We start from the raw sequence: 13072 nt of genomic DNA on the forward strand, positions 1-13072 counted from the left end.
CGACCACATTCTTGCAAGGTGCGGCAGAAAGAACTCCCACTTTGATGGAACGTGCGGCAGAAATACTGACCACATTCATGCAAGGTGCGGCAGAAATAGCGTCTATATTCATGTAACATTTGGCACAAACTCTCACATTGATGGAACGCTAAACGTGCCGACTACGGCACTTTAAACGTGCCAACACTAAACTTGAGTCTGATGTGCAAGAGTTAGATGTTTATGTTTTTTGTCCTTTTCTGTCAATCGTTTCCATGTTCCATTTCGAGTATAGTCATACATACATAAATACATACATGAATACATACATACATACATACATACATATACATACATACATACATACATACATGCATACATACATATATACATGCATGCATGTTCTTAGATTCCTCATAAATATATGGGCCAAAAGATGGTATTTTACCTCGACGTTTTACAATACCTTCTTACGAAATCCATCTAAAATGACCATAGACTTTCAGATGAGAAAATGCTTGCTAACCACTTATCACAAGGCATTTCTTTGCTGACATATATCTTTAAGTTATCATCCAACTCACCAGATTTCCTTTCAAATTCAGATTACACCACCTTCTTCCATAGATAACTTTCTATGAAGGAAAACCTGTGGTGCATATATACAGTTATTTCTTTATTGCCCACAAGGAGCTAAATATAGAGGGGACAGACAAGGACAGACAAACGGATTAAGTCGATTACATCGACTCCAGTACGTAACTGGTACTTAATTTATCGACCCCGAAAGGATGAAAGGTAAAGTCGACCTCGGCGGAAATTGAACTCAGAACGTAGCGGCAGACGAAATACCGCTAAGCATTTCGCCCAGCGTGTTAACGTTTCTGCCAGCTTACCGTCTTATGTACAGTGTCCCGCCCATTGCAGTCTAATAAAAATAACTGCAAGGAGTATTATATCTGTTTATGAGAGTGACTAAAACTTGAATTGTTGGAATTATTTTCTCCAGGTCCGTATGAAGTAAAGAAAGGTACATCTATCTCAATAATGATTTCTGCTCTGCATAGAGATCCAAAAAACTTCCCCGACCCGGATAGATTTGATCCTGATAGATTTCTTACAGAAGATAGGAACATCCATCCATATGCTTTCATACCTTTCTCAGCAGGACCTCGTAACTGTATAGGTAAGCCTTTATTTACTTATTTCCTTTTATCACAGGTTTTGTTGAAACTACTGGGGTATAGCATGCATGGCGGGCTTGCTACCTGCAGGCTACGGCATCATGACAAACTTTCTACCATGACACACCGCAACATTATACAGCATTGTATAGCATGTAATGGGAGCCAAACAATTGCACATATTGATACGCCAATATATTATACGAGATTTATCCCAAGATTATATTGCCTACATGGATGCAGCAATGTTATACAGCATATATTATGAGGCCATGAGTTGATGCGCAAGAAATAACAGTCAGTTCACACTCAGCCACCAATAAAGGATCATTGGAGAGTTTAACAGGATTGAGCAGGGACAACTCAATAAAAATATTATCCCCTTTATATCCTTCAATTGTAACAGGAACAAAAATTGAAAAAGACTCTGTTCATGATATATTTTATTCCAAATGTTGTGTGAATATTCTAAGAAAATTAATAGATAGTGTAGTAATCTGTGGTCAGTAGCTAAAATAGTTGAATGATTTATCCTGCAAGAAGTTTTATAAGAGTAATCCCCTTTTAATAAGTTTCTCAAAACACCTACGTCATGAGAAGTAATTCTTAATTATTCAAGAAGCTTCGCGTTTCTCTTGGAAGTTTCTGGAATGTCTAGCGTTCCATTTATAAAAACAGCTTGCTTGCCCTGCTCTTTGCTTCTTAGTCGACTAGACTCTGAGCCATTCACGTCGTTGCTATGTCTGTCTATTTCTCTACGCCACATGACTTAAAACCACCACTTAGCTGTTATTTCTACATTTCTGAACTTTCTTGCATAGATTACTTCATTCAACTAGATTCTATATTATGATTATATTTCATCAACAACCAATGAATAAAATATATATTTTATGGAGTAAATATATAGTTCTTAAATTTCTTCTTCTTTGTAAGAATTCTTCTAATAATATACATGCAGCCATTTCAACACTTGATACGGAACACATATTCTACGCTACAATAGCATGTATTTCAATGTTCTGCTTTAACAACCTAAATGTGATTGGACGATTACTTTGTTATTATGTAAATTAAATAAAACTAACTACTTTTAAAATTTCATGTAACTGAAAATACACTGAGAATATGTTTTTCTGATTTCAGGACAAAGATTTGCCATGATAGAAGAGAAAGTCGTGTTATCACGAATCATCCAGAGATTTAATCTTGAAACAACACAAAAAAGAGAAGAACTTGAACCGTCTTTAGAATTGGTACTCAGACCTCTTAATGGCATTCGCCTCAAATTCACTCATCGATAATTGTTGTAATTACGTGCATTTATGTTCAATTCTTGAACGTCTTGAGATGTTATTTTTATTTAAAACTATTTGTTTAATATTATTCACAAATGCTCAATAAACAAAATGTAAAAGGTTATTCACGTTGAGGTAGGTATATATATATATATCTACTTGAAACGTTTGTGAATGTATATATACATATACACTCATACACAATATTCAAAAAGTTATTCAATAAAATATTTTATCATATTATCTTGAACGAATCACTTATCTTTTCTAAGGTTTGATTTTTTTATAATACATCCTCACAAGTCAAACTAGAATTTATCCTTCAATATAATACTTTGAATACATTGTTTGAACTTCGCCTCAAATTCCGATTGTAGACGTAGCTTTTCAGTCGGTTTTTAATACATTTTCTAAATGATACCTCTACGACTCAATTACATGTCCATTATCTAATGACTGTTGCTTAAAAATGTAAACAATATACCTTAATCAATAAGATAGTGTTTAAAATGTATAATTATTGTCTTATAGGTCATTAATCGACGGGAATTCATCTACTACTGCCCTAGAATTGTCTACTTCTACGATATTTTCTCTCGTCCGTTTTCTTTCCGTCTTTCATTCAGTAACTTTAGAATCGTTGATTGTAAAGCGGTGAGCTATTAGAATCATTAAAGCGTCACAGATAAGTGCCTTGCGGTATTTGCTTTGGAAGTTCAAATTATGTCGTAGTCAGCTTTGCCTTTCATAATTTCGATGTCCATAAAATAAAGTATCAGTCAAGTACTGGGCTACATGATATCGACTAATCCCTTTCCTTAAAATTGCTAGCTCTCAACCTAAATTTCATGTTTAATACTTTGTTAAACCCATGCACTGTCTGTTGTGATGTTTCCAGCTATTTGCCATATATCAGAAGTGGTTGATTGTTTTACCGTAGCAGTTGTATCCACATCCAGTTCTGTTGAGCATGTCAGATAAAGGTGTCAGTGCCAAACAGAAAAGGAGTGGAGAAAGCGTGTCTCCCTGGAATATTCCTCTTCTAATGGGGATGGTTTTAGTTTTTATGAGCCCTCTTTTGTCTGGAGTTGTAGCACTGTTTACCATTTATTCAGGGAATGTTTTATATGTTTTATGATTAATGGTACTGCCTAGTGTTTCTAGGATCCATGCGTGGGGAATACTATCAAAAGCCTGTTGTCGTTATTGTTGTTATTGAGCAAGAGTGTAGCGCATGCCATCAAAGTGACGTTGTAGTGCAAATATACGAAGCCCAATACACCCATCATGATTGCATGTCTGATGATGATACACCAGGAACATGCATCACAACCATATGTGCACGACATGGTAATCTCATATCGAGATGAGCTGCGCATGATCTTGCAGTTGGGGCCTAATTAGGCCGAGTAGCCCATCACGCTCAAAAGTTCCCTGAATACAACTTGTTTAAGGATGATGAACAAAACATCAAAACATGGCTATGATGCCCCCTCACTACTCCTGCTTGTGACCTGAGACACACATATCGTCAGCCACTAAGGGACATGCTCAAATAGTTACGGTCAAGTTTTATTGAATCGTGTAATTGTTGCAGCCTATATTTCACACCAAGACAAAACATATAAGTGGTAACACTTCCAATCGGTTAGGATCAGAAGGCATGAGAGCCACTGCCTGGTACTGTATCATTATCAACATTTATTATTATTATTATTATTATTATTATTATTATTATTATTATTATTATTATTATTATTATTCAGTAGTTTTATTTTTATAGCGTGCTTTCACTTCACTACCGAGCGCAGCTCTGTGTGCCTTAGGTATGTGCTGTGATTTGTTGTGATGCTCTGATGGTTATTGTATGGAAAGTGTTCTGCGTAGGATGTGTGCAGTGCCTAGTAGTGCAATTTTCTGTATGTTATATGTGTTTGTAAGTCCTGGTGGTTTTGTTATGTATTTGTCTGAATATTTTTTTATCATGCCTAATGCACCTCTATTCTACTGGTTACCTCTATTTCCAGGTCTTTGTATTTTGAAAGTTTCTCCATTTCTTTTAGAGACACGTTGTCATCTGCTGGTATTGATACATCAATTAGAAAGCATTTTTTTCTTCATGATCTCTGACAACAATATCTGGTCTGTTGGCTTTAATTTCTCTATCTGTGTGTATCGGCATATCCCAGAGTATGGTTGCTTTCTCGTTTTCTGTGACCTTTTCTGGCGTGTGCCTATACCATCTTTTTTCTGTTGTTATTCCATAATGTTGGCATAGCTTCCAGTGTATGTGGGTCCCAACTCTATCGTGTCTGTGAATATATTCCTTCTTAGCCAGGACTGGGCAGCCAGAGATAATATGATTTATTGTTTCTTGTCCATCTCCACATAATCTGCAGTTACTTGTTATATTTCTTTTCATTACATGTTTTTGGTAATTTCTGGTGGGGAGGCTTTGGTCTTGTGCTGCAATTAAAAATCCCTCTGTCTCTGTTTTGAGTCCTGAGCTTCTCAACCATTGCTGGGATTTTTCTTTGTCTATTTCTTTTGCGTTTAGTTTAGTCCGGTATTTACCATGAAGGGGCTTTTCTTGCCATCGTTTTATCATGGTTCGTTGCTGTTCTATTTTTAGTTTGGATTTCATTTGTTTTATAGCTTTTTTTATTTCTTCTTCTTCTTCTTCTTCTTCTTCTTCTTCTTCTTCTTCTTCTTCTTCTTCTTCTTCTTCTTCTTCTTCTTCTTTTCCTTCAAATTTATTAGGTGGTATGATTTCTTGTTTGTATTTGTCAGCTTCCTTAAATACTGAGAACAGTTTTTTGTTTTGCTCGTGTTTTGCCGCTATTTGTATCAGTTTTCCTTCCTTCTGAAGTAGATATTTTTGCAGTCCTATGGTGGTTATTTTATAGTAGTTTTCCAGCTGCATAATGCCTCTACCACCTTCTATACGCTGTATATATAGTTTTTCTATGTCAGATTTTGGGTGATGCATCCTAGATCCTGTCATTATTTTTCTTGTTTTCCTATCTATTTTGGTCAGTTCATTTAGTGTCCAGTTAAGGATATTGTAGCTGTAACTTATAACTGGGACAGCTAAAGTGTTAATACCTATTATCTTGTTTTTAGCATTGAGGTCTGTTTTTAGTATTGATCTAACTCGTCTCTAATATTCTTTTTTTATTTTCTCTTTCATTTGTGTGTGTTGTGTCTTATCTAGTTCATGGATTCCTAAGTATTTGTAAGTTTGGCATTGGTCTAATTCTTTTATTTCATTGGTTTTATCTAGTGTGATGTTGCTACTCTTAACTAGTTTTCCTCTTTTCATGGTTACTTTGGCGCATTTTTCTAATCCAAATTTCATATCTATTTCTTTGGTAAATCCATGAACTGTCTTTAATAGTATTTCCAGCTGTTTGTCATTTGTAGCGTATAGTTTTAGGTCATCCATATATAAAAGGTGGCTGATCGTTTTGCCGTAACATTTATATCCGCATCCAGTTCTATTTAGCATATCAGATAGAGGTGACAGTGCCAAGCAGAAAAGGAGTGGAGAGAGCGTGTCTCCCTGGAATATTCCTCTTCTAATGGGGATGGCTTTGGTTTTCACGAGTCCCTCTTTTGTTTGGAGCTGTAGCACTGTTTGCCATTTACTCATAGAGTGCCCGATGAATTTTATAATTGTTGGTGCTACTTTGTTAATGGCTAGTGTTTCGAGGATCTATGTGTGGGGGATGCTATCAAACGCCTTTTTGTAGTCGATCCAGGCCATACTGAGGCCTTTCTTCTTTCTGTGGCTGTCTTCAGTTATGGCTTTATTAATCATTAGTTGATATTTACAGCCATATGAGCCTTTGCGGCATTCTTTCTGCTCTTCTGGAAATAGGTTGTTTTCGTCCAGGTGCTTGTTCAACCTTTGCGATATCACTGAAGTAAATGCCTTGTACATTGTAGGGAGACAGTTTGTAGTTTTCTGGTTTTGCTGTCTCATTTGATTTGGGAATTAAGATGGTTTTCCCATTCGTAAGCCATTCAGGCATTGTCTCTGGCTCTGCTAGTATGTTGTTAAAGTTTTCAGCCAGCTTTTAGTGCATTCCTGTTAGATATTTCAACCAGAAGTTGGGGATTTTGTCATGCCCAGGTGCTTTCCAGTTGCTTAGTCTTATTATTATTATTATTATTATTATTATTATTATTATTATTATTATTATTAGCATCTTCTTTCAATTCTGTTTCCATTTCTTGCCGAGTGTCTTCCTGATACCCAGCGCAGAGAAACGTACTGTATACATTGGTAGTCCATTAAAATAAACACTCCAGATTGTTCATTTACAGAGTCATGTGACAGAGAAAAAGGAGAAGACAGATAGAAAAACGAAAAAATCGAAAAAAAAATGTAAATAAATAAAATAAAGGGAAAAATGAAAAGAAAATTTACAGCGACAATGTTCTCAATACGTGTGACGTACCAGGTAAGAAGATTGCAAAGATATATCACTGTACAAGCACTTGAGAATGAATGAAACTGAAAATAGGTACATAAAGAAAAGAATGCATGGTCAATTTCATAGGGATGTTGAAGATAAAACAGACAGAGAAAAAAGATGGCTATGGAAGTCTAAAAGTAATTTAAAACCGGAAACGGATGCTCTAATTTGTGCTTCCCAAAAATTCTTGGGTAAAATTTTCGGTGAACATTTTCCAAAAATCTTTGAGGAAAATTTCGGCAAAAATTTTCGAAAAACCATATAGCGAATATGCTCCATAAACTGAGGTCTATAAACGTCGACATCGTAATAGTTGTTCAGTGTAAAGCAGAATCTAGTGTATCGTGGATGGTGAGGCATCTTGACTGTAGTAGTAAACCAGAATTCACTCTATATATACACAGAAAGCAGCAGCAGCCAACTAAATATCTATTTTTAGCCATAACGTATATCTATTTTTAGCTCGGGGAAAATTTTCGAAAAATTTTTGAGGAAAATTTTCGGTGAAAATTTTCGAAAGATTTTGGGTGAAAATTTTCGAAACACCATATAACGAATATGCTCCATATTCCGAAAAATTTTTGCGAAAATTTTCGAAAATGTTTTGGGGAAAATTTTAGGCAAAAATTTTCGAAAAAGTTTTGGGTAAAATTGTTAGTGAAAATTTTCGAAAAACCATAGGCTGAGGTTTATAAACGTCGACATCGTCATAGTTGTTATGTGTAAATCAGAATCTGGTGTATTTTGGGTAAAATCTTCGGTGAAAATTTTCCAAAACTTATATACAGACAGAAAGCAGCAGAGGCACCTAAAAATCCTTTTTTAGACATAAAATAAATCTATTTTTAGCTCGGGGAAAATTCTCGAAAAACTTTTGGTGAAAATTATCTAAAAATTTTTGGGTAAAATTTTAGGTGAAGATTCTCGAAAAACCATATAACGAATATGCTCCATATGCTGAGGTCTATAAACGTCGACATCGTCATAGTTGTTAAGTGTAAAGCAGAATCTTTTGTATCTTGGGTGGTGAGGCATCTTGACTGTAGTAGTAAACCAGAAATCACTCTCTATATACACAGAAAGCAGCAGCAGCCACGTAAAAATCTATTTTTAGCCATAACATAAATATATTTTTAGTTCGGGGAAAATTTTCCAAATATTTTAAAAACTTTCGAAAAACTTCATGAAAAATTTTACCCAAAAATTTTCTAAAAACTTTTGGGTAAAATTTTCGGCGAACATCATCGAAAAATTTTTGGGGAAAATTTTCGGCAAAAATTTTCGAAAAATTTTCGGTGAAAATTTTTGAAAAATTTCTGGGTAGAACTTTCGAAAGATTTTTAGGGAAAATTTTCGGCAAAAATTTTCGAAAAATTTTTGGATAAAATTTTCGGTGAAAATTATCGAAAAACCATATAACGAATATGCTCCATATGCTGAGGTCTATAAACGTCGACATCGTCATAGTTGTTAAGTGTATAGCGAAGCATTTTGACTGTAGTAGTATACCAAAAATCACTCTATATATACAAAGAAAGTAGCAGCAGCCACGTAAAAATCTATTTTTAGCCATAACATAAATCTATTTTTAGCTCGGGGAAAATTTTCCAAATATTTTAAAAACTTTCGAAAAACTTCATGAAAAATTTTACCCAAAAATTTTCTAAAAATTTTTGGGTAAAATTTTCGGCGAACATCATCGAAAAATTTTTGGGGAAAATTTTCGGCAAAAATTTTTTTAAAATTTTGGTGAAAATTTTTGAAATATTTCTGGGTAGAAGTTTCGAAAGGTTTTTAGGGAAAATTTTCGGCAAAAATTTTCGAAAAATTTTGGATAAAATTTTCGGTGAAAATTATCGAAAAACCATATAACGAATATGCTCCATATGCTGAGGTCTATAAACGTCGACATCGTCATAGTTGTTAAGTGTAAAGCAGAATCTGTTGTATCGTGGATGGTGAAGCATTTTGACTGTAGTAGTATACCAAAAATCACTCTATATATACAAAGAAAGCAGCAGCAGCCACCTATAAATCTATTTTTAGCCATGACATAAATCTATTTGCTCGGGGAAAATTGTCCAAATATTTAAAAAACTTTCGAAAAACTTTTCAGAAAATTGTCGGTGAAATTTTCGAAAAATTTTTGTTGAAAATTTTCGGTGAAAAGTTTCAAAAAAATTTTGGGGTAAAATTTTCGGTGAACATCTCCGAAAAATTTTGGGGGAAAATTTTCGGCAAAAATTTTAGAAAAATTCTTGGTGAAAATTTTCGAAAAATTTCTGGGTAAAATTTTCGAAAGATTTTTGGGGAAAATTTTCGGCAAAAATTTTCTAAAACTTTTGGATAAAATTTTAGATGAAAGTTTTCGAATAACCATATAAGGAATATTCTCCATATGCATAGACGTCGACATCGTTATAGTTGTTAAGTGTAAAGCAGAATCTGGTGTATCGTGGATGGTGAGGCCTCTTGACTACAGTAGTAAACCAGAATTCACTCTATATAAACACAGAACGCAGCAGCAGCAGCCACCTATAGATCTATTTTTAGCTAAAACATAAATCTATTTTTAACTCGGGGGAAATTTTCGAAAAATTTTTTGGTAAAATATTCGAAAGATTTTTGGTAAAAATTTTCCAAAAATTTTTGGTTAAAATTTTTGGTGAACATTTTCGAAAAATTTCTGAGGAAAATTTCGGCAAAAATTTCCGAAAAATTTTTGGGTAAAATATTCGTTAAAAATTTTCGAAAAACCATATGGCGAATATGGTCCATATGCTGAGGTCTATAAACGTCGACATCGTCATAGTTGTTAAGTGTAAAGCAGAATCTGGTGTATCGTGGATGGTGAAAATTTCGTTGAAAATATTGGAAATTTTTGGTGAAAATTTTCAAAAATTTTTGGGTAAAATATTTGTTGAAACTTTTCGAAAGATTTTTGGTGAAAATTTTCGAAAAATTTTTAGCTAAAATTTTCGGTGATATATTTTTGCGAAAAATTTTTGGGTAAAACTTTCGGTGAAAATTCGGTGAAAATTTTCGGTAAAAACCGTATAGCGAATATGCTCCATATGCCGAGGTCTATAAACGTCGACATCGTAATAGTTAAGTGTAAAGCAGAATCTGGTGTTTCGTGGATGGTGAGGTGTCTTGACTGTAGTAGTAAACCAGAATTCACTCTATATATATACAGAAAGCAGCAGCAGCCACCTAAATATTTATCTTTAGCCATAACTTACATCTATATTTTGCTCGGGGAAAATTTCCGAAAAATTTCTCTATAAAATTTTCGAAATATTTTTGGGTAAAATTTTCGGTGAAAACTTTCGAAACACCATATAACGAATATGCTCCATATGCCGAGGACTGTAAAAGTTGACATCGTGATAGTTGTTAAGTGTAAAGCAGAATCTACTGTATCGTGGAAGGTGAGGCATCTTGCCTGTCGTAGTAAAACAGAATTCACAGAAATATACACAGAAAGCAGCAGCAACAGCCACATAAAAATCTATTTTTAGAAACAAGATAAAACTATTTTTAGCTCGTGAAAAATTTTCGAAAAATTGTTAAAATTATCGAAAAATATTTCGTTAAAATTTTTGGTTAAAGTTTCAAAAATTTTTGGGAATAATTTTCAGTGAAAACTTTGGAAAAATTTATGGTAAAAATTTTGGAAAAAACTCAAGGCCAGCGGTGCCAAAATCACAAAGTATGGAAGGCTAGCGTTGCCAAAATCTTATAGTATGGAAGGCCATTGGTGCCAAAATCAAAAATTATGGAAGGCCAGTGGTGCCAAAATCACAAAGTATGGAAGGCTAGCGTTGCCAAAATCTTATAGTATGGAAGGCCATTGGTGCCAAAATCAAAAATTATGGAAGGCCAGTGGTGCCAAAATCACAAAGTATGGAAGGCCAGCGGTGCCCATATCACTATGTATGGAAGGCCACGGGTGCCAAAATCGGGGAAAAATTTTGGGGTAAAATTTTCCGTGAAAATTTTGGAAGTTTCGAGTAAAATTTTCCGCAAAAATTTTCGGAAAATTTTTTGGGAAAATATCCGTCAAAATTTTCCAAAAATTTTTGGGGAAAATTTCCGTAAAAATTTTCGAAAAATTTTTGCAAAAATTTTCCAAAAATTTTTGGGGAAATCTTAGGCAAAAATCTTCGAAAAATTTTTGGGTAATATTGTGGGTGAAAATTTTCGGAAAACCATATGGTGAGGTTTATAAACGTCGACATCGTCATAGTTGTTAAGTGTAAAGCAGAATCTGGTGTATTTTGGGTAAAATCTTCTGTGAAAATTTTCCAAAACTTATATACAGACAGAAAGCAGCAGCAGCAGCCACCTAAAATTCTTGTTTTAGACATAAAATAAATCTATTTTTAGCTCGGGGAAAAGTATTGAAAAACTTTTGTTGAAAATTATCTAAAAATTTTTGGGTAAAATTTTCGGTGAAAATTTTCGAAAAACCATATAACGAATATGCTAAGGTCTATAAAGGTCGACATCGTCATATTTGTTAAGTGTAAAGCAGAATCTGTTGTATCGTGGATGGTGAGGCATCTTGACTGTCGTAGTAAAACAGAATTCACTCTATATATACACAGAAAGCAGCAGCAACAGCCACATAAAAATCTATTTTTAGCCACAAGATAAAACTATTTTTATCTCGTGAAAAATTTTCGAAAAATTTTGAGGGAAATATTAGGCAAAAATTTTCGAAAAATTCTTGGGTGAAAATTTTCGGAAAAACATATGCTGAGGTTTATAAACGTCGACATCGTTATAGTTGTGAAGTGTAAAACAAAATCTGGTGTATTTTGGGTAAAATCTTCGGTGAAAATTTTCGAAAACTTATATATAGACAGAAAGCAGCAGCAGCAGCCACCTAAAAATCTATTTTTTGCCCTAACATGAATCTATTTTTAGCTCGGGGAAAATTTTCCAAATATTTTAAAAACTTTTCAGGAAAAATTTCCGTGATAAATATTTTTGTTGAAAATTTTTGTAAAATTTCTGGATAAAATTTTAGGTGAAAATTCTCGAAATATTTTTGTTGAAAATTTTCAAAAAAATTTTTGGGTAAAATTTTCGGTGAACATCTTCGAAAAATTTTTGGGGAAAATTTTCGGCAAATAGTTTTGAAAAATTTTTGGTGTAATTTTCGAAAAATTTGTGTGAAAAATTTTCGAAAGATTTTTGGGAAAAATTTTTGGCAAAAATTATCGAAAAATTTTTGGATAAAATTTTCGGTGATAATTTTCGAATAACCATATAACGAATATGCTCTATATGCATAAACGTCGACATCGTCATAGTTGTTAAGTGTAAAGCAGAATCTTGTGTATCGTGGATGGTGAGGCCTCTTGACTAGAGTAGTAAACCAGAATTCACTCTATATAAACACAGAAAGCAGCAGCAGCAGCCACATAGAGTTCTATTTTTAGCCATAACATAAATCTATTTTTAACTCGGGGGAAATTTTCGAAAAATTTTAGGTGAAAATTTTCGGTGAAAATATTCGAAAATTTTTGGTGAAAATTTTCGAAAAATATTTGGGTAAAATATTCGTTGAAACATTTCGAAACATTTTTGGTGAAAATTTTTGTGTAAAATTTTCGGTGCAAATTTTCGGAACACCATATAACGAATATGCTCCATATGCCGAGTTCTGTAATGAATATAGAAAGCAGCAGCAACAGCCACATAGAAATCTATTTTTAGCCACAAGATAAAAATATTTTTAGCTCGGCGAAAATTATCGAAAAATTGTTAAAATTTTCGAAAAATATTTGTTGAAAATTTTCGGTTGAAGCTTTCCAAAAATTTTTGGGTAAAATTTTCAAAAAATCACAAGGCCAGCGGTGCCAAAATCTCCAAGTATGTAAAGCAAGTGTTGCCAAAATTTAAAAGTATGGAAGGCCAGCGGTGACAAAATCATATAGTACGGAAGGCCATTGGAGCCAAAATCAAAAAGTATGGAAGGCCAGTTGTGCCAAAATCACAAAGTATGGAACCCAGCGGTATCAAAATCACAAAGTATGGAAGGCCAGCGGTGCCCATATTACAAAATATGGAAGGCCAGGGGTGCCAAAATCGCTGAAAAATTTTTGGGTTAAATTTTCCG

The 13072-nt window shown here is 33.8% G+C and overlaps 1 protein-coding gene across 2 annotated transcripts in view; it reads left to right on the forward strand.

The window, feature by feature from the left end:
* LOC115212257 (cytochrome P450 4V2-like) overlaps positions 1-2568 on the forward strand; it is a 32113-nt gene extending 29545 nt beyond the window's left edge. For both annotated transcript variants that reach the window (XM_036503043.1, XM_036503044.1), the window contains 2 exons: positions 989-1165; positions 2310-2568. In XM_036503043.1, coding sequence (XP_036358936.1) covers positions 989-1165; positions 2310-2467 — 335 coding nt within the window. In that variant the 3' untranslated portion in view covers positions 2468-2568. The remainder of the gene's footprint in view (positions 1-988; positions 1166-2309) is intronic.
* Positions 2569-13072: the final 10504 nt, after the last annotated feature.

This window comes from Octopus sinensis, linkage group LG5 (assembly GCF_006345805.1).
Source record: "Octopus sinensis linkage group LG5, ASM634580v1, whole genome shotgun sequence".
NCBI classification, from domain to species: Eukaryota; Metazoa; Mollusca; class Cephalopoda; order Octopoda; family Octopodidae; genus Octopus; species Octopus sinensis.